Below are 24,894 nucleotides of genomic sequence, written 5' to 3' on the forward strand. Positions count from 1 at the left end.
ACGAAAGGGGTATATACAACTGAGGTTCGAGAAGACGGTCGCCCACGTCTGTCTTCTTCAAGTGTACAACGCCGGTTATCCCACCCACCCATTTCCGAGTGGCCACCTCACGCCAGCTAGCAAGTCGATAGAGTCCGCGTAGTCGTCGCAGCAATAGAAGAACCAATTAAATATATCGTAACATTTTTGTCCAGGTGCAGTAAAGGGATATTGCACAGCTCACTGGCGGGCCTTGTTGCTGGCGCCGTTTTGTTCGTGAGACGCGGGCCTGCTGCTCTCCTCGATGGCGAGTTCCGTCATGCTCTCGCTCTCGTAGGTCTTGTCGCTCCTGTTGTTGCGAGGCGAGTTCATCACATTGAATCCGTCGTTGGGGCGGTATCCGACAATCTCCTGGACGTTCGGTCGACGTGCGTGCTTGATGTCGTCAACAAGCATCTTGCATGCCTTCCAAGATGTCATGATGTAGATAATTGCGTTCCAGAATCCCTGTAGGGGCAAGACGAAGGCGCTCATGTATTCCAGCGGGACGCTGACTTGGTTGACGTGGACCACGGAGTAGACACGGTTAGCACTGGATGGAATCCAAGTGACTAGTAGGGCAGTGAAGAACAAGATGGCGCACTTGGTATAGGACCATGCGGCATTGTTCGCTTCGTAAGCTGCTCTCTTGCGGATTGGATTTGAGGTCTGGGTACGAGGAGCGGATGCTGATTGCGCAATGGTCACATTGCTTTGGATAGGGAGGACGACATCTCCATATGACTCTCGGTTATTGGTTGGCCGTCGGTCTGATGAGATGGTTACCGAGTATGCTGGATTAGGGGCTCTCGGCGCAGCATCTGAACCTCGTCGACCGAGAGGAGCCAGATCAATGCCTTGCGAGGTGACAACTTCTGACGTAACGGAGACTTCTGTCGTCTTGCTGGCGTTGAAGGGATCGTCCATGGGAGGCAATGGCTCTGGATCGTGGAAGCTGCTGCTGGCACCGAACTTTCGCAATTGCTTGTGCTTCAAGTAGATTTCACGTCCTGCGCGGATGTAGATAAAGAACGTGACGAGAATAACCACCCTGTGCAAGTTAGCTAAGAGCTCCGCGGATGGTGGAAAGGGTATGTCTGCCTACCAGACGGGGCCATAGAAGGTAGCAATTCGCCAGATATCCCAACCACTGCTAACCCAACACCACAAAGTTGCGTTACCGTACATACGTCCCCTTTCGGGAGACTTCACAAAAATGTACACTAGAGCAACGATGAATGGAACACCGTAGCAACCAAGAAGGTACGGAATCTCCATCTTTCGGAGCTTCTCGCCGTCAAACTTGTAATAGAAGGTTAGGTAGACATTGATAGCCATTGCCAGCGTCCAGAACGCATCAGCAGGCATGAACCTAGGGTTGGTGTTAGATCACTATACTAGGCTCCTCGGTGAGCAGACTTACATCTGGATGAGAAAAGCTTGGAATTGACAACCTGCAGAATTGGTGTCACCGATATATGTCCTGGCCATAAGGGTTGCCACATTGGTCATCATGTTACCGAACGACGCATAGAACACCAGTCGGTTGATGGGCTTGTGGAACGACTTGGAGAGACAGAAGGTCGCAATGATGAAGATGCAGCCGAGTAGCGAGAATACGGAGCAGACCCGCTCGATGATGCTGAAGCCATCGAGCTGGTTCGGGGTGATATCTGAGGCGTGCATCTTGTATATGAATCTCTGGTGGGATATAATACGGTAAGACGGCGAGAGTATTCAATATATTGAGACTCCTAACGAAGCAAAGTGCTGCAAAGGTCTTTGAGAGACTGAGAAATCAGGAAGACAAGTCGGTCATGTCCTCAACAGGTGAACCGTCGAGAGCGAACTGGCTAGGACCGGCAGTTCTCGTGCTCTATGCGTCTCATCGAAGAGCAGCGTGGAGCCGGTATCACGGTGGGGATGTGGGAACTCGAGGTGTATTTGTAGAAAAGGGTTGTAGAGCAGAAAGGTATCAAGGAGGTTTGGTAGCGAAGATCAGCGCAATTCAGAGGGCCAGAGGACGACTGCCGAGCACAGTGTGGGTAGGGCCGAGGAGTCTGAGCTGTCAGACTTTAGCTGTGCTGATCGCAACAAAATCCACGTTGTGGACCAGGCACCGCAGGAAGGTCAATGGTCAGGGTGGAGGACAAGGATCCCTCAAGTACTTACTCGGCTGGCATCACATCACAAGTGGGTGTGTGCAGAAACGCTCGAGCATGCAAGGCCAGAAGCAGCACCCACAGTGTTCAGCATTCACCTTGTCGAGGAAGGCGTCTGTTCGTTGAAGGGTTCAGTCCACGCCGAGCAGCGGACAGATGAATGGCGAAAGACGAGCAACAACCATGCAGCTCCCAGACCGGGATGCGCTGCAGCGACACGACCCCACGGTTGGATGCTTCAGGTACACTTGTTTCCTAGCCCAGAGGCATGTCGACCATGGTGGGCGGCCGGGTATGAGCTAGGGGTTTTGGATAAGAGCAAGGAGAGAGGCAGACGGGAGCTGTGCGCAAGAGAAGAGTTGAAGCGCAAAATGCCATCAGACGGCAAAATGCAAAGCAGGGTCTGAGTGAGAGACTCGACGGCCGTGGCCTGGCTATAGAAGGAGGACGAGGAGGGCCATTTCTCGCTGTGGGAGAAGGCCCTTAGGGTCTTGGGGTCTTGGGGCCTTTGGGCCCGGATTGGCTGTGCTGGTGGTCCATCCACAGATTCCATGACAACAGGCAAATCAAGACGATGGTGTAGTGTATTGTACTGGAGTACTGAGTACCGCGGTACTGCCTGCTCTCTGTGTCTGCTGCCCCCAGAAAAGAGCACACAACATCAGCGCCAGTATCCTCGAGGGAGACACATGGGACAGCGTGTGGGCGGGCAAGGGGGCCCCAGTCCGTTGAAGATGATGATGACGGCTTGTCTCTGGCACAAGAGCCGGGGTCGTGGAGTACATGTCCGAGCAAGCCAGCTTGGCGCGGGGATGGTTGAACCTGGGGAGCCCTCGAGATGCGGTGGCTGATGTATCGCTACTTGGCGGCTTGGGTTGAGCAAGGGGGACCATTGGGCCGCTGTCCCCCTCCCCTGCACTGCCCATGCATCCTCATGTGCGCACCCTTGGCTAGCCGGACAGGCCTGAGTAAGGAGAGACATGAAACCCTTGTCCTGCCATGTGAGGCAGAGAAACGGAAATCCTGCAGTAGGCCCGCTGACGTTGAGACACTGAGACACTTTCCCGACCTCCAGCGGCGCTTTAGATAGGCGGGAATAGACTGCCTGCTGCTCAGACTCGGAGAGAGAGCGCAACACCATCAGACGCTGACAAGACCCTTGATGCTTGATGTCGCCGGCATGGAAGATGTGAAAGGTGGCGACATATCGCCATGACCCCTTGGACGCCTCTCTCTTTGAGACGGGGGATTCTGCCCATCTCCAGGGATGATAGGATAATACCTTAGCCTGCACGCCGCCGGGGATTCTTTGGTGATCGCACTGTCATTGCCCTCTCTGTAGCAGGTGAAGTCGATGCCGAGATATGCCCATTTCAGTCAGCGCAGGGTAGCCGCAGCTGCGAAATTGTATTTGAGCGTTTTCCTGCGCCGTTGCCTACCCAAAACACGAGGAATTGGCACTCTTAGAGAAGGTCGTCTCTGCAAACGGAAGCTGTTGACATCACTGAACCGTTTGAAGAAATTGGGGTCTTAATGCGCTGGGATCCGGCCAATAAGCACGTATAGAATGGGCATTTTCTCATTTCCAGTTGCTGACAGCGCTGGGATGTGGACACGACTGCCCCGTAACAGTCTTACACCATCTATTCTCCAAACGGATCTTGATGAGCCCTTTCACTTTCCCTGCATCTACAATACGTGAACAATGCGGGAGTATTTGGTACGGTGCTTGCCGTGCATTGTCTTGCTCGAGATGCTGCACTCGGGTGCGCATTGTCAAAGACGAGATGCGCTCTTGGCCCTCTTTGCGCTCAGGCAATGCGGGACACCAAGTGCAGCAGCGCAGGAGCACCCGGTCTCCATCACCAACGCCTATCATCCCGGAACGGCCTCCAAGACCTTCAATCTAGCCTCTAGCCTAGGATTCCCCGCGCCAAGGGTTGGGACTACCAACAAGAACAAGCGGCGCCGCTCGTTGTCGGGACGGCTGGCCGTCCAGATGGCCCCTCTTTGATCAGGAAAATCGACTATTGACGAACAATGCGACGTGCCAAAAGTCTTGGACCATCTTGGCTTCTTACGCGTGACACACATTGCAGACAAGACACGGACGGCCGGGCGAGGAAGCAAGCAGAGGGAATTGGATATCCGGTGAGGAAGTCTCCTCCGGTCGTTTCGCAGAATGGTGGCTTGTCGAAGGCATCGTCATTCGCCCTGCGGTCAATTGCCCAGATGCGATCCTGCACGACAAGACAGCACGAGCAGGGTTGAACAGTGCCATTTGTTACGCCACCGCGAAACCAGCCGCTTACTCTCTCCCCTCCATTGCCTGGATGGATGGACGGATGAACCGCGGCGATTCTCACGGTGAACCATGGGCCATGACGCATATCTGGGGATCTCTTCTGCTTTCCTCCCACATTCCCGAATCGCACGATGCGTGGCATAATCCTCCTTGGAAGCCCTATGCCTGTGCCGCCAAGTGGAACGTCTGTAATACGGTACTGAACAGTCTTCTTGATATCCGGTTCTATCTTTGGTGGTCATGTTTGCCAAGCTTGTTTCAACTGCTTGATCCTCTTCCGCAGAGTCCTGGTTAGCGAGCGGCGATCAGGCTGAGGGAATCGACCATCTGTTCATACAGTACAGCATGGGCTGTTGATACGCTGCAAGTCACTGATAAGGAGGGGGAGCGCCATGTTTGGGGACGGGCATGGGGGACGGGCGTGCAGGGCGCAACTCCAATGCTGTGCCTCTCGAGCACTAGAGCAACCCTGAACACATCCGACGCCTCCAAGATCTCGTGCTGTAGTGTAGATTTAGCATCATGAGAAGGCAGGCAGGAACCGTCGTCTGCTAACCGTGCGCATGGTCATGAGTTGAAAGGATATCCTTACTAGCCAGCCAGCCAGCCCAGCCCAGTCAGTCCTCTGCAACTTGATTTTTTAGTTCGCATCTGCTAGAGTGTTTCTTGGCAACTCGTTTCAGGCCCTGTGTTCCCCATCTGAATGCTGAAGCGAGGAGCTTGAACTCCCATGCCCCCAGTCGTTCCCCAGACGCCACCATTAGAAGCAATTTAAAGGCGCAATACGATAGTAAATTCCGAGCCAAAAATGCTCATGCCAATTGCGCAGAGCGGCGGTCTGCAGAGAAACTGGCTACTCAAGGGTCCCCCTTTCCATCCCCGGTTTCCAGTCTGCCACGTCCAGCTTGGAGCCGTACCCGAAGTAACCCTGACACCGAGTTTCCCAGGTTTCAAGGGCCCCGGTCCTGCTGCCCTGACCACTGCAAAGTTACCTCCATTGTTGGAGAAAGAGCTGCGAGCATTTTTTTTCTCATTGGTCGTCATCTCACAACCTCTTTTAGGGAAAAGAGTATCTGAAGTGTCTGGTGCGTGTCTGTGCGGGCCGCCAATTTTCATTGAACTCGCCCGTTCTTCACAAGACGCAGGGGTGCAGGTCGAGATCATGTTTCAAGGCTTTAGGGTCGACCTCCATCTTCTTGCGGCAAAGCTCTACTACGTACGTGCTTGAGTACGTACAGGATGACTGGATCTTCCTGATGCCCCGTCGATTTGGAGTATCAAAGCTCAACGAGCTCACATGGCCCTGGTAAGATATCATCATCGCCAAGCACCGGAGAGTCAGATGCCATCGAGGAAGTCTCCGTGCCAAATTTCCTACCCTAAATGCCAAGAGCCCGTATGTCAATGGCAGTCTGAAGGAGACCGGGATGGAAATAAAGTGACACTCCTCATACTGTACAAACGGATTGGGACAGACACGGCAGCGAGTATATCCAAGACGGGAGCTCACTTGGAGTGACCTACCGCAAACGGTACCGGCCAGGCTGAGCGCGCACGCACTCGCACAGGGCATCTGCACAATGTATCTATCGGTCATGCGCCCGCAGGACAAACGAGCCGTGACGGGGTCGGCATCTGCAGCGGATGCGGCTTCCCATCACAGGAGACGCACCTCGCCGTGCCGCCTGGACACAAGAATCCAGACAGTGCAGATACAGTTTTTTAATATGCCACACCTTCTGCTACCCAGTCTCGACCTCGACGTTGGCTAGAGTGGCTGGACTGTTGCGGCTATTGTGGTTGCTGAAACAGGCAAGCCTCTGAAGGAGCGCATCCTATGTTTGGCGATTGCCCCTCAGTGACGCAGTTGAAAGGTGGTCTTCGCTGATGAGAGTTGACCATGCGACTTTGACCTGTCTTAGCTCTTATCATAACAAAGATTTTATGAAAATCCCATGGCACCTTTCTTTGGTACGCTAATTCTGTTAGTTTGGGTTCGTGAGGGAGTGGCTTTACCCCTGATGCTCACTTGTCGATAACAGTCCTCTTATGGATCTCACCAAATATCAAAGAGTGTACAGTACCGTATACAATTTGGCTTGGATCGCCGACCGCGTCTTGCAAATCGGCGCGATCTCGTCAAAATACGGCACCTGGCCCCGGGGATCGCCAACTGAAATTGACAATCATCAAAAAGCTTCTTTGGTGAAATAAGCATGCTCGGCAAGGCAAGCATCGCGAACTACCGCTGCAGGACTCGAGGGGGGCCCGACTCCAAGATGGAGACAGCCAGGCTGCCAGGCCAGGCCAGGCCAGGCCAGGGGTAACTGTCGATGATGACCGTGAAAGATATGAGAGCAAACCCCACCGCCATGAAGATCAACTTCCGCTTCCGTGCTGCGAACCCCTGAGCGGCCCGGAGGAGAAGACCACCAGGAACGCCGCCGGCAGGTGTGACCGCTGAGGCTCTTTGTGCAGAGAGGTGTGGTGTCGCTGCATTTCCGCTGCATCCGCGGCCGTGGTCGGGCACCACCAACAGGCCCAACCCCGGGATTCTCGAGGGCGGCGCGTCGTCGGTATTGGACGGCTTGGAGTAAGTGGCTACAGAGGACTCGAGTAGGGGCTCGACCGTCGATGGTACCGAGCTTTGCTGTTGCAGAACTGTGCGACCCTGTTCCTGGATCACCAAGATTGTGTGTGTGGGAATGCCCCGATTTACCTAATAGTGCACTGTAGTGCATAGTAGATGCTCAATCGTTGACGGTCCCATCGACTTGGACAAGATCGTCCGGCGTAATTACTGCCTGCTTGGCTTGGAGATGGCCGTTCATTCGCGGTGACGCGCTGGAGAAAGGCCGAAAGTCAATAGTCAGTTTAGTGTTTGATTCATCTGTGGAGGCGGTTCGCGGGCTGGCCCGGGCTGTCAAATATTGAATTGTTGCCAAAGCCAGCCGTTGATAGCAGATAACGTTATAGTTCCTACCGGTGATGTCGATATCAACTTGAACACTGTGCAATGTCATCGTGACTGAAATCTGGTCAGGATCATCTCACTTGTGAAATGGAGGGAGGTCAGCAACTGGGATTGGAAAACCCACATTCCGTTGCTCAAGGCTGGTTTGAGCATTGACTCGAATTCACTTATACCCAGCTATCGAATGGGCGGCCAACTTGGCCTGCATACCAAGAGTCCCCAGTCACACCATCAAGCTTCCCCGAGGCTGTCTCTCCTTGACGATCGCGAGAGTTCTGGGCGAACGATATGGGCGCACAGACCGCTGGGTTTTTGGGAGGGACGAACCTGGAGAGGGACGACACGAACTTTTCCCCGCCCAGGGTTCGCTTGGTGTACTTTCGTCTCTGCAACCCTACAATATCTGGGAGGCTGAAGAGAAACCTCGCTACGTGCCGTCTGGACCTGGCTTCACGAGCCCGGTCAGCCAGCTGCTGGTGGCTGCCAAGTTGGGGCACAGCTTGCGCCGTCCAGGGCCAAGAGGCTTTGGCGACCCCTCGCTTCGCTTGACAGCTTGACCTAAGTCAGGAGGCCAACAAGAGAGGGCATTGTCGAAGAGACTAGGCCAAGAGGCGCGGCGATTGTCGTCGAGAGGCAACTATCGGGCTTGTCGTCTCGCTAGCATCAAACGTCAAAGCGCATGAAAGTGCAGCCCGGAGCTTGCTTCTACATGCCTCACCTCAGTGGCGCATGAGCCCAGACCCCGTTCCCCTCACCGCTGCTATCACGAGGTGTAGATGCACCTACCTACCGTAGCGGGCGAGCTGCCGTCCTGTCAAGGAAGCAGGTACCAGAGCCGGCGATGAATGAGAAGACACTGCTGAGACGACGGCTGGTCTGTCTGCGCCGAGACCAAGCTCCAATCTGCATGAGACAAGACAGCGTATCGCCTCTGTGGTGTCTGATCGTGAACGCCTCCTCCTGACGTCTCTCGAGCTGCCTCTTACGGTCCCTGTCAGCCTCGTGCCCTGACTACACAGAGAAGTCGACGATAAGGCAAATCGCGACGCCATCAACTTTCCTCTAGACGCCACCACCATGGCCATAAGACTCACGGGCCTCTTGGAGATCAGCGCGCTTCGTTCGCTGTGCCTGCTCGAAGGATGAGCATCGTTGACCGTCCCATGTGTCAGATATGATTGAGTGAACAAGAACGCCACCAGCGCGTCAGCGCTCGCAGGGGTGGGTAGATCGGCCAGAGAGCGCCAGACACGACAGGAACGCCCGCCAGAAACTGCTCGCTGGACTGGGCTGACGGTTCAACCTTCCCTGCCTCCCGCCTATCTCGCCGAGGAAATCTCCTTGCATAAAGCATTCGGTGACCCATGGGCTCACTCACGTGCTGACTAGGTAGGCAGGTGGTCTCGCCGTACGCGTAGCATTGTTTCGCCCCATGGGAGTCGACTTCATATTCCTGGTTTGGGGGAAGAGATTCCTAGAAAACGGGAAACAACAATGCTCTCTAGCGTGAACGATCAATCAAAGGGAAACAGGGAAACTTTGCATTCTGAAAATAGATAACGCAGTTATAGCGAGTTTGCTCGTAAGACGACGGATCACACTGTACATAGGCTTGAAATGCTCGCCCTTTCACGTCGAGAATTATGCTCCTGACGTTGTCGTCTGAGGCAACGTGCAAGGTGCTTACAGTAAGGATGCAGACCCAGGCTTGCTGTTGCTAAAGGTCCAATGCTGTTCAATCACAAACTGTCACTGTCATAAGTTGCGCCAAGGAAGTTAAGCTATCTGCTTTTGAATTGCGGATATCGACCTTTATCTACAAAGTACTATCACAGAAAGAGAAGGACGGAAAAGGCTATGAACTTCATAGAAGATCCGGTGGCCATCTCATCACGTCACTTCATAACCTGCGCCCCTGATCCAACTCCCTCAAAAGATCGAGCAAGTCGAGTTTGCATCACGCCTGTCATCGTTGTCTGCGAACTTTCGCGATCGCCGTCGTCTCCTTGCTCCTCTATTGTGACAATCCGGAGAAGCTAACGCAATTCCCAATCCTTCAGCAAAGCCCTGAATATCTGTACAAACTTCGAAACAAGCAGCAATCTGGTAGCAAGAATCCCAGCCAAGGTCAGGGAAAGAGATATCAGCTGCGATGGAGGGTATTATAACATGAAAGACCTTAACGCCCCAGATTGGTGGAAAGAGGCTTTTTAAAGCCCCTATTATTCAATGTACGCAGGGTTGTTGAATGGAAAGATTCCGCAGTTCGTGACAAATCGCGGAGATAGAAGGCTGTAGTCTGCTGTGAGTCTTAGAAAATCGATTCTGATAGTGTCGACGAGAAAACCGATCCTGGCAGAGTACTTGTCGTGATGTAGAACGTGTGCTTGTATGTTCGGTGAACTGGTGATCAACTGGTTAATCACTCAGATTCCTGTCGCACAGCAGTAATTAGATGGTACTGCCAGAATGTGCCGAGCTCCTTGCACTCCTGCACAATGGATTTGTCTTCCCACCACCAGTTGTCGGTAGCGACATGACGACCCCAGACCTCCTTCCACAGCATTCTGCCGACTTGGCTATAGAGTCTAGGTGTAATGTCGAAATGTGTCTCTAGATCCTCCACCTTCGGAAGGTCACCAGCGATCGCATGGAACTTGGGCCTGACAATGGTGCTACCCTCGGCACGAAGATGAGTTTCCTCCAACCAGTTGGGAAAGAGTTTGGTTGGATTCATGCAGCGGAATTTTAGCTCCAGGTTCAGAAGCAGATGCTTCTCGAGCCACGTGCGCAGCCTGGGACCAAGCGTGTTGACCTCAGGGGCTGGGTTGATGAGTATGAGACGCAATGATCCTCCTGGAGCCAGGCAGCGATGAATGGCTCGGAGCATATGTGGGATATCGGACGACGCAACCAGAGAAGGTAGTGACAGACTGTAAACTTCCGCAAAGCTTTGAGGCGCGACTGACAGGGCGGATGGAGACACGGTGGGAAAGAGCATTGGATGTACGTTAGGATAGATCGTATGCGACAGAGGCTCAGGCGAGAGATGATATACTGGCGCATAGTTCCGGAGTGACGCTAGATACGAGGCAGTTGCTGAATCACACACGGTCAGTATGAAAGTATGTAGATAGAACAAGGGGCAGCCGCTGACCTTGAGTCTCGAAGAGGGCCAATACTTTGGTCACCGTGGGCTGAATCCTCCTTGCTAAGATGGCCTTCGCTTCGTCGTCAGGGGTAATCACATCCAATTGGTGAATAGCTGCAAGCATCCATCGCTGCTTCTCCCTCGCCATTTCCTCGAGCATTTCCGGATCGTGAATGTTGCTACCGGTCTCCGTGAGACGGAGGTAAATGATGGCGGGAGATGCAGTGGCCATTTTCTTAATCTCGCGCTGCATCGTTGTCAGGTCTAGCGCCATGGCGTTTTCCTCATCATTCTCATTTGGTATCATCATCACATTTTCCTCCCCGATGGTCGAAGTCGATGAGTCCGAAGCACCTGCAGTGTAGGTTTCCCAGGCTTCCGGTGCCTTCCATTGGTCTGGCCTTCTTTGCGTCCGAGCGAACTTCGACACCCACGGCGGTAGAGGCGGCAGAGGCATGACGGCTCTCTCAGCGCGACCTTTTGGAGATGGAAGTGTGGAAGGGTCAACTTTGCCTCCGGGAGATACTGGGGGAGCAGACCTGTCGAGCTGAGGTGTGAGAGGTGGTGATCTAAGGACCGTAGTTAGTAGGGCATATGGGCAAAATGAAATGGCAGTGATACTGACTGAGATCTTTGGAGGATCGGTGTCACAGGCAGTTCGTGGTTAGGGTCCGCGGTTATCGTGATGCCCGACAAAAAGTGATTCGCATTAGTCTTGGATGTTTGCTTTTCGTACGTGTACTCGGTAATTTTCGTGACGTAGGAGCCTCCTCCTAGATCCTGGAGGTAAGATTTACCGTAACCTGAGTCTGCAAAGGAGGCGCCGGAAACGGAGGGAGAGCCGATTGTGCCGCCGGAACGGTCAGTCCATTTGGAGAAGATAGAATCTATGAAGCCTAGAGATGAGTGAGATGTACAGAAAAGAAGGCATGGGCATGTGAGAATACGCACCTCTCGAAGACCGGTCAGCTGGAGAGGTGCCACCCGACTCAACAACACGTTCTGGAGCGTAATTTCCTTCTGTGGGTTGTACTGGAGCAAGTCTGCTGCTGTGGGTGGTGGATGATGGCTGGGTTGTCCGGAGGGAGTTCTTCCTCGTCTGTGTCTCTACACTCGGAGTGCGAAGCTGGCTCAGCTTTGTAGCAGTAGATGGTGTTAAGCTCTTCTTAGAGCCTTTGCCGCCAAAGATGCCAAATGCTTTGTCTGCTGAAGATGCTGAACTACGTGTCGAGACAGATGTCCGCCCGCTCTGAGAGCGTTCATCATCCCGCTTCTTCTTCTCAGCTTTCTCCTTCTCAATACCCTTGCGAGCTCTTCGCTGGCCGACATTCTCGCGATTGTGGTCCGTCCAGATGACATCAAACATCGTGACTTAGTCCTCTAGATTTATTTGCAATTCGTCTTGAGGAATGACCTTGATGACAGTGCAATGTTGATGATGTATACATCCAGAGGATGCCTTTCAAGGTATGTTGAGCAAGATAAAAGGAATTAGACAATAATCCTTGAGACCTTGCTTAGAGGCATAAAGAGGATCAAGTTGACTTGTGTGACCTCAATGGTAGTCCAAGCTTCAAGTTGCCAATAGTGATTGCAGTGGGGAAGTGATCAGGAACACTGCACGCCACTGCACGCCACCGCGACAGGAAGGATATGAGGCGGTATTGAAAACACGAGACAATGTGATCTGGGCCGAGACCTTTGCTGTGGTCGCTCCTGCCAGAGGAGATCACAAATTGGCTTTCTCCAAAAATGACGTGCAAATATTCGAAGAGTGCTTAGAAGATGAGATCAGTGGGGTGGTTGGAGGTGTGTGCGTGAGGGTAGAAAGATGGGGGCGAGGAAGATGTTTTCGTCGATAGATACGCAATGTGAGCTTTGACAATGTAGGTGAAATCAATTCAGAGCTGCGCCTCTTGTCTTAGAATAAAGCACATCTGCAGTGAGGTTTGCCTGGCTGCGATGTTCAATCAGGGTGAGGACGTCCAAGAAGAATGAGGGCTAGCTGAGAAAGATGAAGCCGGACAGGTTTGGTGTGGTTTGGCAAATCCGGTAGCTGAAAAGAAATAAATTGGGTGAGAGTGTGCGCGCGCGGGTTCCTTCTGGGTTTGGGAAACGACGTCACTTCCAAGTAAGTCGTGAAGGTGCGCTCCTCAAAGGTAGCGAGGGCATGTATGGGAGGTAAGTAGATGGGAAGATGGGACGCGATGCAAAGTAAAGCATTACACGCCACTGTGGAGGTCGAGATCTTGTAGGGAGGTCGATAGGATGGAAGGAGGTAGGTGGGTATGTAGGTATGTACTCGGATCTTCGCTTCCAGGGAACTGGGGCGAGTGTTGACTGATCCCTCAAACAGAACAACACTGGTGGACGCTAGCTGTCGTCATTCATCTGATCCAGCTGCAACGTCCAAGCATCGGAATTCCTCAAGTCACCGTTGGCTGTCATCCATTCTATGTGTAAGGCAACTTTTTCAGCAATTCTGATTTGTGATAGATGAATGAAGTCAGACATGTTATGCCCTCCACTTACCGTTATGTTGCTAGGCCTCCATGTAGGCGGGTTACCTAGGTAGAGCTATCAGAAAAGCTGGAGGTTGACGAGAAACGATATGTGGATGTATCGGCAGCCTGGGAGGGAAGGTACGACTGCTATAGACATTGGGTCCGTGCCATCACGGCCGAAGGCTCATCTTTCTGGGTCAGGTTGTACGGGAACGACCTGATGGGCAGGGTCAGTCTTTTCAGTGTCACAACAGAAGAACTACGCAGGATCTGTCTGGCTCTCTCCCCTGGCGGGCACGGAGAATCTGTCAGATGCAGTGCCGTGAGATCTGGACTACGCAATGATAATCCCCGTGTCTGGCGGTGATAAGCCATGCACGGTCTTTGCTTTTCTCTAGATACGCCGGAAGCCCCGTGTTGTTTCGCCTTGCATATGCAGCAGGAGAGCCAGCCATTCCATCCCAAACCCGGCAATTGGGCGTCGGAGATTGATGCTAGCACGCTGCTAACCCAGCCTCAACAAGGTGCTCGTGCCGTGCTCTGACTAGCAGCACATGGCAATTAGTCTTTTCCTGCCAGACATCGAACGATTGCATGCCGCTATCGAGGTGCCATGTGGTGTCTGGTCGTCCCGTCTGGGGCCTTGGGCCTTGATCCTATCCAAGCGGTCTTGCAAAACAAACACAGAACAGCTCGTCCCGATGCAGCTCGTGGGAGAGTGGCTGAAATGAACAAAAGGGTCCTCGAGTCAGGGACCAGCCTTGGCAAATGCAATTGTTTGCTTCACGCATTGGACCAACCTCAGCTGCAGCCCGCCTCCTAACCGTGGCTCCTACCAGGGGACCGGATAACACTCCAGCAAAGGACACGAGGAGCGCAAGTCTTACTACCAAGGGATAGGTAAATCCATTGGCGAAATCTGTTGTCTTTGCTCATGGGAAATGGTACTATAAGCCTCGAATACATTACTTTACCAGCAACATCATACATCCGACGGAGTGTTTATTGGACCGGACCATGAGCAAGGAGTAAGGCTAGTGCGTCACGGAAGTCGGCCAACTTCAGAATTCCCTGCCTAGATATCGAATCCCAATTCAACGCTCGGGGGAGTGCGCGACCGTGGGAAAGAGGCGCAAGAGGCTGGCGGCCAGAACTTCTCAGAACACAGCAAGACATGAGGTCAGAATTCACATTTCCCTGCAGCTCCGACCTGAAAAGCAAAGCTCAGCTAATGTTAGTTTGAGGGTCGCCGCTACAGGTGCGGATCCGGGGCGTTCATACTAAGGTCCAATCTAGCCCATACGCGGTCTAGCTTTACGCCTTTTAGTGTCTCGAGCGGCTGGAATAGGACAGCCGCCTCGATGCTATTGGACAGGAGGGCGAGGTATCCTGGTTCCGATCTTCCACCAATTCAGGTCATCGAGCGGGGGTTGGATTGACACCTGCTACCCAAGCAAGCCCGAGAAGACCTCATTTTACGGGCGTACGAACGTGATGAGTTCCCACTATGATAAGGACGGCGTCTCGAATCGAATCATCAAAATAAGGCAGCCCAGGGAAGTTCTCTGTCGTCTTCGCTGTTACTGTGAAAAGTACATGGAAGCGTTTGAATGTTCCAGTGCTTTGAAACATTGCTTTCCTTCCACGCGGCAATGATCTGCCCTGCGCGGAGAAACCTCCTCTGCGTGGATGGCGCATGAAACATTAGCACCCCCGCGACGAGCCTAACTCACATCACATAGCACCCTCCACTGCGGGAAATAGCTCTTTTGAATTATCACACGAGATACCATGAGACCGAACGGTATGCTATCTCGTGGATTGAGCCCCTTGAAGGTCTAATTTCGGGTATCTGAAGAGTTGGTTGTCTCTACGAAACGCGTGCAGTGTTGTTAGTCTGGTGCAAACCTTGAATGTCTCAAAAACGACCGAATCAGACAGTACGACCTGTCACCAATTGTCTCATACCTCCGCCGAATATACTCTCCGCAGGTCCTCTGTCATAGATCTCACAGACTTAGTCTAGGAATTGATGCATGGACAATTTCGATACGTGAAATGCAAAAAGCGATGTTGAGAGACCCAGGACACACCGGCAACTATTTCCTCCCGATTATGATTTTTGTGAGAAAAGTGATGCGCGTCCTGCATCCAGCCGGCGGCCTTATAGGTCCAACTCCTAATTAGTGACATCTGTCTCGCTTATGAATGCTGTTAGGGGGTTCGTAAACATAGAAGGGCAATCGCATAATAAAGTAATGCACACCGTTGAACAGTCGAAGTTTGGTATCGCGACAGAATAAAGGGGAGCGAAAGGGGCAGGATCGTCGCTCCGCGCAACGCGAACTCGGACGTCGTGAGAGGGCGTGTAGAGATTCAACGTAGTGCAGCCGGCGACTTCTTATTACCTGACCAGTGATATTAGGTACATAAATAGAATAATGTCACAGAATGCCTATTGAGCATAGGTGGTGTCACTACCCTGTGAACATATCGATTGGGTGTGTCACGATGACAATGCCGAATGAAGGTTGCGGTTGGTAGAGGCTGACGGTGCCGCTGACCCAATCTAAAGTCCTGCTGGTGGTATCGCCATCCAAAGATTACTGCCAGATTGACTGATTTGTTTAACCCAGAGCAGGGTCACCGTTCTCAAGTTCATTACTCGACAACGTTATGATGATTGGCACACAAGGCCTATTGCTTTTTTATGCGTATCATTACTGCACATAGGCAGGAGAGCGGAAGCTAGTTCGAACCACACAGAGGTCGGTGTGTAGGAAGAAGCAATTCTCGGCTTGGACCGAGGGCGTTTTCCACCCACATCTAGATTGAGAGGGGCTGGTCTCGACACGGGTTGATCCAAACCTTCGGATCGAGGACCATGCTAATGCAGAGAGAAAATTTCATCAAACGTACCTGGCAGTTGCTGTGCATCATACAGGATATCTGTGTATATGTGATTTTGTGTCGGAGTTGCAGCGTGTGGCCCAACCCGCCAACACCGAAGACTGCCTTCACATTATGCAAGGCAATTTGCCCCATCTCCAGCTTCCATCTGTGCTTCAACCACCTTGTTCCCCTGCATATGGAATTGTGTCTGATTCATTCAACTAACCAGCTTCACCCATGTCATATAAACCTAAAGGTGTCTAAGCTCCCGTCATCTCTCACAAGGTTCCGTGCCTTGGTCCTTTCCCCAGTCATCTCAAATAGAGAGGAGAATCAACTTGCCACAAAGTCAGGAATCAGAGATTTGTTTCCGGACCCCAACTGACAATCAACACACTTTGAACCAAGCAGATTGGGGAGGACCATTCGTTCTTTCTTATCTCACATTTGGTTCACTTAGCATTTTCCTCTTGTTGACCCAAGGGTTCTTTGTCAACACAAAGTAGATCCAATTAGGCAAGCAAGCAACTTGCAAAGGACCCGGGCCAACATCAGGCTTCTTACGTCCAATAATCACTTTCGACATATCATCCTGCTTGGCTGATCTGGAGATCTTCTGTCACCTGCTGCTCTTTACTCTCACAGCTTGGCTCACAGCAGCACACCTGGTACCTGACATTGCAGCTTGCATCAAGCAGCTGGCCACATGAGCAAGGTACTACCCACCTCCTGCCGTTCTTACTGATCCAACGGCTACGCTACACATCCACACTTTCGTTCTTTCCCCATACCATTTCTTCCTTTCTTCTTCTCCCACCTTCCCCTAGCAACACACGCACCTCTGCGTCACTTTCTCCTAGATAACAACAGTCTGAAGCCATCGCTTGCTGTTGTGGACTCTCTAACTTATCTATCACGCCTTTCTTCTCTTGCTCACCTTCCCACCCTACCTTTTTTTCTGTCGTCATTCCCTGATTCACCTTCACCTCCACGACCTTTCCAATCCCACAATCTTGCCCAGCCCAGCAACTAACAATATCGTCAAAGCAAGATGGGCTTCCTCAACAAGCCAATGGATCGTCTCATGGATGGCATCAGATCCATCGACGACAGAATCAACAGCTCTACCTTTGGTCGAGTTTTCCGGCTGAACGGATCTGGTCACGTATGTTGTCCATTTACTCCCCCCTCTTAGATGACAGCTCCCCCTCCCCTCAAAAGGGTCATCGGTCTAGCTCACGACGTTGATCGCTAACATCACATGCGACGTATAGCCGAAGCAGATCGAGGATGCCAACTTCTCCACTGAGATCCGCGCAGGTTTGACGACTTTTGCTACGATGGCATATATCGTCGCAGTCAATGTAAGTCAGCCGCATGTGTACTAGATATCCAGATATCTTTGCTAAAATGTCACAGGCTACCATCCTGGCTGATAGTGGTGGCACTTGCGAATGCAAGGACCTTAATCTGAGCGCGGAACCTCAGTGCTCCAACGAAGCCGAGTTCTTGAAGTGCCAAACTGGTCAGTGTCCAAGGAGCATGAGTAGGCCCATTTGTTGAAAGACTGACCAATTTTTAGAACTCAAACGTGACCTGATCACTGCCACTGCTGCTCTGTCTGGTTTCGCGAGCATTCTCTTCGGATTCCTGACAAATCTCCCTGTTGCTCTAGCGTATGGTCCTCCCTCTCAGTTTAGATTGCCACCCATTGCTGACAGAAGAGCAGTCCCGGCATGGGCCTCAATGCCTACTTCACTTACCAAGTCGTTGGTGTCCGTGGCTCTGGCTCTGTTCCGTACCGTCTCGCCCTCACGGCTGTGTTTGTTGAAGGCTTCATCTTCATCTTCCTAGCCATCACCGGCATGCGTCATTGGCTTGTCAAGATAATTCCTGGCACTCTCAAGACAGCAAGCGGCGTGGGAATCGGCATGTTCCTCACCTTGATTGGAATGTCATACAGCTCGGGAATCGGTATCGTGACCGGAAATGTGGTGACCCCTCTTGCAATCGGCGGCTGCACCGGCGATCATTTGCACAACGGAACCTGCGATGGCGGTATCATGACAAACCCTGGGGTATGGGATTCCTATTTTCGGCTATGAGGCTATTCTTTAAACTGACTTCATGTAGATGTGGATTGGTATTGTCTTTGGTGGACTTCTCACGGCGTTTTTGATGGCTTTCCGCGTCAAGTCTGCGATCATCATCGGCATTCTTATTACCTCTATCCTCTCATGGCCGTAAGTTATTTCTCTTCGTGTAGTTAGAAAAGCTAGCTAAGCAATGCTTAGGCGCGGTACTCCATTCACATATTTCCCAGATACCGAAGAGGGACAAGAGAGGTTTGATTTCTTCAAACAGGTCGTCGCTTTCCACCCTATACGACAAACCCTTGCGGTTCAGCAGTGGAACTTGCTAGGTGAATATGGCGGCAAATTTGCCCTTGCGCTCTTCACTTTCCTATACGTTGATATCATTGACTGTACCGCGACATTGTACTCTATGGCTCGCTTTTGCAACAAAACTCGAGCGAGGGACGGCGACTTCCCACGTTCGACGGTGGCCTATTGCACCGATGCCTTCTGCATTACCATCGGCTCACTCTTTGGATGTTCTCCGGTCACAGCTTTTATTGAAAGCGGTGCCGGAATTGCAGAGGGAGGACGGACTGGACTCACTGCTATTGTCTGTGGGTTCTGCTTCCTGGTCTCGATCTTCTTCGCTCCTATCTTTGCCTCTATTCCGCCTTGGGCAACCGGCTGCACACTGATTCTTGTAAGTTTCTTGCCGCAACATTGAGCTGCTTTCTTTTACTGACTCCAAAAGGTCGGCTGCTTGATGATCCGACAAGTCGTTTCTGTGAATTGGCACTATGTTGGTGATGCTATTCCTTCCTTCGTCACCATTGCCTTCATTCCGTTCAGCTACAGCGTCGCATACGGCCTGATTGCGTAAGTTTCACGTCACCGTAAACATTTTCTTTCTCAGCAAGCTGACATCCTTCAAGCGGCCTCTTCGTCTACACTGCTCTCAACACTATGATCTGGGTCGTCATCAAATGCTCCAGAGGAGCCATTGAGCCACGCGATTATGAGCTCAAGGAGTACTGGACTTGGAAACCTGTTGGTGAGAAACCCTGGCTCATTCGGATTTTCACCAGAAACAGCTCCCGATTCTGGGAGGACGAGCGTGGTGACATGAATGACCAAGATTTCGTGCTGCATGAGAACGAGAGTACTCGCAACTCCCAGCTTGGATCCACCACCACATCGGATGAGAAATGTCTGGAGAGGATTGCGTCGCCGGAGCGTTGTGTCCTCCGCCGCGATTGATGAAATAATAATCATTTCCAATACAGGCAACTTGCCTGTGTGATTTGCGCAGCCTGGAACAGCTGTCAGCAACTACTTGACGATTGAAGTTGGATTTCTTTAACCGGCACAATGACGAACTTTCATCCTGTTGTTGATAGCTTACAGGTGGCTTCAGAAGTTTGGTATGACAGGCTTGAGATCTACTTGCATGATCGAAAAGTCTCTAGATGGACACATGCCAGATCTTCTTAATGGTCTCGCACCCCTCCATTGTCCATAATCCCAAGAAAGGAAAGCCTTTCTATCAGTCTCCAGACTCTAGATACCTTGTAATGGCCTCTACGTGTATTAGTATTTGACATTAGATCATTATCTCTGCAATATGATCATAGAACTCAAGAACAAAATCTTGTCGCAATTGTATCTGATACATTTTTGTGATCGTGACGGGATGAACACCACAAAGGTGCTGGAAATATCCTTGGGTTTTGGATCAGCATAAACGGCCAGCTCCAAGCTATAGGTGCCCAAGGTGGCATAGCGGAAAATTGATGGGCCGCTAGGGATATTTTGGTAGGTAGCTTTGGTCGGGTCTAGGCACAGCAGCTCAACGTAATGGTGGGGCAACAGTAAGGGTGTTGTCCCAGAAGTCGCAAGACGAAGCTCTTCCCTCGTCATTCCAAACCTACCTTGAGCAAGAGTACCTCTTGTATGGCCGAAGACGAGCTTTTCATAGAATCATAGGCATTCGAGTGCTCCGAGTGACCAACGAGTCTCACCGCAGTTTTCCTCACCTACCCTCACAGACTAGAGGGAAAGAACAACAAGCTATCTGGAGCTCTGCAATTTGACACAGCTCACCGCAATCCGCCAGAGTTCCCTGCGACTTCCACCGGTGGCTCCGTCACGCCGCAAAGATGAGTGGAGGATGGAATACCAGTGAGTGACTTCAGCTCCTCCAGCTGTGGGATGGATTTGTGTGCAATTGTTAACAGTCGTAGTTGAGTCTGATGCTGTAGGTAGAACCCAGGCTGCTTGCATAATCACGAGCTTTCAGAGCTTCGAATGCGCGCATAACCGCTCCAGCTCGACAAATTTTTGCTCTGAAGATACGATTAGACTAACATGTGGCTATTCAGGGCGTCTTTACCTACCTCCTCGACAACCTAGGCGTCAAAGATGTGCAGTTCGAAGAGCTACTAAGCCTGGATGCAGACGCTCTCGCGCAGCTGCATCCCGTCTATGGCGTGATTTTCCTCTTTAAATATCCGACGAATGCTCCCTATACAGCGACCGACAAGCCGCTCGACGGTACCTTTGACCATGACGCAGCCGAGAACATATTCTTTGCCGCTCAGACGATTCAGAATGCCTGCGGAACCCAGGCGCTGCTCTCTGTGGTTCTGAACAAGAATGATCCCGGGGCTGGAGATGCGGGCTTCGTGGAGATGGGAGACTCGCTCAGTGACTTCCGCGAATTCACAATGGCGCTACCGCCTGAGTTCCGCGGCGAGGCACTCAGCAATTCGGAGCTGATCCGGGATGTGCATAACAGCTTCGCCAAGAGCAGTCCGTTCGTGGACGAGACGCAGCGGACGAGTGGGGAGACGGAAGATGCGTTCCACTTTGTGGCATACACGCCGGTAAATGGGACTCTGTATGAGCTGGACGGACTGCAGCCGGCGCCGATCAGTCACGGCTCCTGCACCCAGGAAGACTTCCCGCTGAAAGTGATGGATGTGCTACAGCGGCGCATTGCCAGATACGAGGCGACGGAGATCCGGTTCAACCTCCTGGCGATGATTCGTGATTTGCGCATTCGGGCGAGGGAGATTGGAGACTTTGAGCTGCTGGCCCGAGAGGAGAAGAAGCGGAAGGACTGGCGGTTCGAGAACGCACTCAGAAGGCATAACTTCGTCGGCTTTGCGGGCGAGGTGCTGAAGGGTGTCGTGGCAACAAAGTTGAAGGATGGCGAGGGTGCGTATAAGCAATGGGTCGATGGTGCCACGGCCAAGATGAAGAAGAGGATAGAGGAGAAGAAGAAAGGGGGCGGCGGCGATGATATCGAAATGGAGGTTTAGCTGGGTCGCTGCATTCTGGCCATGGCACCGACTGGTCCCAGAGATTTGCATGAGTTGCGATGCTTGCATGTTACGATAGACTCAATCTCGCTGGGGTCAATAACGAACTAAAGACATAAATACGCACTTTTCTACGGGCTCCTTACAAACGGCCTTGATGTTTTTGAAGTGGAGAAGCATTAAAACCATTGTGCTCGATTAGACGATGTGGGCTGGTCAATTTGATTAAACCCCTGAGGGTAGTACTTGCCCAGTCGACATCATTCGGTGTAAGTCGTCGAGTGATGCGCACCTACTTCATGAGACTCAACAACCCCGAAATCGAACTTCATCAGCAACCAAGGCAAGTACCGCCCTAGCACGGGAATGAAAGAGCCTACAAGGTATTGAAAGCTTGCCTTTGGTCTCACTCACCTCACTTGCCCTCAATCTCTTCTTCCTTCACACAACAAACAAAAACGGCCTTCCCTCGTTTTGACACTCGTTCACTTACGATCATCATCCTATCCAGTTTCTTGGAATCACCATTCGTTATCATCCCCGATATCTATCGAGATCATCCCATTACTCTCACTGCCTCGATTTCGGAGCAGTAGGCCGCGCACTGGAAGGTGATCTTGACTGCGTCAAGCGTATCCGAATAGTCGCGACTGAATCCATACTCCTCAAACATTCCCGTCCAATATCATCCAATATGGACAAGCCTTCTCGTCACGGCGCCGATGGGACTGAGCTTCGTGATTTTGGGGCGAATCACACTGCTGATAGCACCGTTGCCCAAGTGAACGCTCAGAATCACAATGCTTATAACCTCCTTCCCAATCATCACCATCAAGACACAGCTCGAATATCTCAAGCCGCAGAGAGCACGAGCAATAAACCTGTAGGAGTTCAAGAGGCTTCCCAAAGAGCCCCAGATCCTTGGCGTGCAGAGGATGTGGCTCTCTTCGACTACGAGGACCGCCATCACCCTCATCGACAATACTGGGCCGGAGTTGCAGCTCAGTCAATCGCGAGCGGCACAGGGGTCGCAGGTCTATACCCAGGTTCTGTCATCCGTGCTCAAAGGGATGAGATGCATCAGCGTACCATGGCTGAAGCCCAGGCTTTGAACGCCAATCAGCGAAGTCCCCAGTCACAGTCACACGCTCACCCCGGACCCCGGACCAGGGCCATTCGCGTTCCTCGCAGAGGCAATACAGCACGCACAGGCTTCCGTCTGCGTGGCCGTGGCCGCGGAAGTCGTAGAGGTGCTTCGAGCCGTGACAATAATCCCAATAACAATCCTGATGTCAATCTCCTTCGCATCGATTCCCCGGCTAATCCCTTGTTGAACCCACTCCGAGACTCGGTCGATGATCCCTACTCGCTGTGGTCCAGACAGCAGCTTGAACTACAAGATGCTCATTCACGAGAGATCCATCGAATCAAGAATCTTTGCAAATGGCCTGGACGAAAACATCACAATCCGCTCCGTGTCTCAAGAGAGACAGATTCGGACCAGTTGGCTGGACTCTCTTGCCCCTATCTTGGCCGAAGAAAGAAGTCTCAGTCGGCTGACGCTCTCTCGACCGTTTCATCTCATGAGTGCAGGTCTGGACTCGATGAAACACCACACACGGCTACGAAGAAGCCACAAATTGAGGTCACCGATTCCGCGGACAAATGTGCTGTTCATGAACCGAAGGCCAGAAGAAATCGAGAACTCGCCAGAGATCTGCTTTGTCTAGTTGAGCAAGCTGCCAGAGAGAGCCAGAACAGAGTCCCCGGAAATGATCCATACACCCTTGACAGACAGCCAGTTTTGCCCGCGTTGAAGAATTCACCAGGTGTCAATGGCAATGGCAGTGATGCAGGCGATCTTGATTGGGTCGATGGTCCTGGTCGTGGAGACGGTTCTGAAGATGATTACAACGAAGCGTCTGACCACGGTCATGGTGGAGAAGGAGACGAAGATGCCAATGAACCCCAAGATGGCGAAGATGAGTCTGAACAGGATTCAGACGAAAATGAAGGTGAAAGATCATCTGATGAGAACTCCTCTCCAAGCTGGACTGGGTTTGAACGTGGCTTGTACATGCCAACTGCTTCTGAGAATCAACGAAACTTTAGACCCCGATCAGCACCTCCAGCTATCGAGACAGTCCGAGCGGACCGCAACCACCGCAATCGATTCGATCGACACTACGGAATCGGCGGATTCAGAATAGTAGAACTCGCAGTCGATACCATGCGCGGGCAGCATAACTCAGCCAGCTCAGCCAATTCCTCGAGCTCCTCGAATTCATCTGCGGACGACCGGCCCCCTACCCCCTATCCACCACACCTTGCTATCCGAACGAACGACGATGACAACGATGACGACGACAGTGGCTATGAGCGATTTCCCGATATCGATCCTGCTATTCTCTACATAGGGTTGGATGAATACATTGGAATCAATACAGGCGACCCGAGTTCCTCTTCTGCCAACAACACTGATGCGCCTCACAATGGTGCTCAACCAGATTCCAACTCTGCGCAACATGAAGAAGTCTCTTCTTCCACCAACAGTGACGATGAACTGCAAGCCGTTTCTCAGCCAGCGTCTATACCTCAGCAGCAAGTAGAGGTCTCCGCTCTTGTCGACAACGTTGATGGACCACAGACTATTGCTGAGCGCAGGTCCAGCTCTAACCAAAACGAAGAAGTTCCCACTTCCTCCAACCACGCTGAGTCCCACATTATCGTTCCGGTAGAGTCTAACTCTCAACCTCATGAAGAAGATTCAAGTCCTGCCAACGATGCAGACGCGCCTCACGATATCACGCCCGCAGAGTCTAATTCTCAGCAGCATGAAGGAGGTTCAGGTCCTGCCAACATCACAGACGAACGACAGACTATTGCTCAGCCCGACTCTGTCTCTCAGCAAAACGGAACTGTTGAAGATGAGAACTAGAGGTCAGTTGATGGCACAGCTCAGACTGCCGAGAGCAGCGCTGGTAGCAGTTCCACATGTGTTGCTGGACGTGACGATAAAGACAAGAAGAAAAGCAAGAAGGCCGTTCTCTCGGGCAAGGTCAAAAGGCTGACAGAACGGATGAAATTCAACAAGTCGTTCAAGCGCAGACGCGACAGAGGCCCGGATGGAGATGGAGGTGCTGGTGCTGGTGGTATTAGCTACATGGCCCCGGCGGCTTGAAGCGAAGCACCGGCAAATCATCACTTCTGTTGTTTGAGGACGATGAACGGTCGTTTAGTAGTACACGTGGTCAGCGTTTTGTTTCAGGGAATTAATGTAATAACCTCGAAGGCATGGCTTTACTGGACATGCCTCGTTTAATACACAGAGGCACTTGTAAGCGGCTTCATAGATAATAAATAATTTGTTCGCACACGTCTCACGAGCATTTGATCATCTTGAACCAAGCACACTAGGGAATAAAATTAATGATTCTATTAGCTACCCTACCTAATTGATGGAAGCAGGTGTAGCATCGCCGAAACATGT

General features: G+C 51.9%; 5 protein-coding genes across 5 annotated transcripts; 3 read left to right on the forward strand and 2 right to left on the reverse strand.

Moving 5' to 3' along the window:
* Positions 1 to 219: 219 nt before the first annotated feature.
* Positions 220 to 1,704, reverse strand: UCRPA7_8384 (putative g-protein coupled receptor protein; the record flags this gene model as incomplete). Its single annotated transcript, XM_007920898.1, has 3 exons — positions 220 to 1,069; positions 1,205 to 1,390; positions 1,442 to 1,704. 3 exons carry the CDS (start codon positions 1,702 to 1,704, stop codon positions 220 to 222), a joined length of 1,299 nt encoding a protein of 432 aa, XP_007919089.1.
* Positions 1,705 to 9,881: 8,177 nt separating this feature from the next.
* UCRPA7_8385 (hypothetical protein) lies at positions 9,882 to 10,349 on the reverse strand (the record flags this gene model as incomplete). Its single annotated transcript, XM_007920899.1, has 1 exon — positions 9,882 to 10,349. One exon carries the CDS (start codon positions 10,347 to 10,349, stop codon positions 9,882 to 9,884), a length of 468 nt encoding a protein of 155 aa, XP_007919090.1.
* A 6,708-nt stretch (positions 10,350 to 17,057) lies between these two features.
* UCRPA7_8386 (putative inner membrane protein yieg protein) lies at positions 17,058 to 19,341 on the forward strand (the record flags this gene model as incomplete). The annotated part of the gene is made up of 9 exons (XM_007920900.1): positions 17,058 to 17,171; positions 17,281 to 17,370; positions 17,426 to 17,531; positions 17,589 to 17,682; positions 17,736 to 18,084; positions 18,140 to 18,249; positions 18,301 to 18,784; positions 18,836 to 18,960; positions 19,017 to 19,341. The coding sequence occupies 9 exons, from the start codon at positions 17,058 to 17,060 to the stop codon at positions 19,339 to 19,341; spliced, it is 1,797 nt and encodes a 598-aa protein (XP_007919091.1).
* Positions 19,342 to 20,240: 899 nt separating this feature from the next.
* On the forward strand, positions 20,241 to 21,404 carry UCRPA7_8387 (putative ubiquitin carboxyl-terminal hydrolase 2 protein; the record flags this gene model as incomplete). The annotated part of the gene is made up of 3 exons (XM_007920901.1): positions 20,241 to 20,262; positions 20,319 to 20,338; positions 20,463 to 21,404. The coding sequence occupies 3 exons, from the start codon at positions 20,241 to 20,243 to the stop codon at positions 21,402 to 21,404; spliced, it is 984 nt and encodes a 327-aa protein (XP_007919092.1).
* A 2,783-nt stretch (positions 21,405 to 24,187) lies between these two features.
* Positions 24,188 to 24,585, forward strand: UCRPA7_8388 (hypothetical protein; the record flags this gene model as incomplete). The annotated part of the gene is made up of 2 exons (XM_007920902.1): positions 24,188 to 24,344; positions 24,425 to 24,585. 2 exons carry the CDS (start codon positions 24,188 to 24,190, stop codon positions 24,583 to 24,585), a joined length of 318 nt encoding a protein of 105 aa, XP_007919093.1.
* Between the last annotated feature and the right edge of the window lie 309 nt (positions 24,586 to 24,894).

The sequence above is a fragment of the Phaeoacremonium minimum genome (assembly GCF_000392275.1).
Source record: "Phaeoacremonium minimum UCRPA7 unplaced genomic scaffold PA7_03_scaffold_592, whole genome shotgun sequence".
Classification (NCBI taxonomy): Eukaryota; Fungi; Ascomycota; class Sordariomycetes; order Togniniales; family Togniniaceae; genus Phaeoacremonium; species Phaeoacremonium minimum.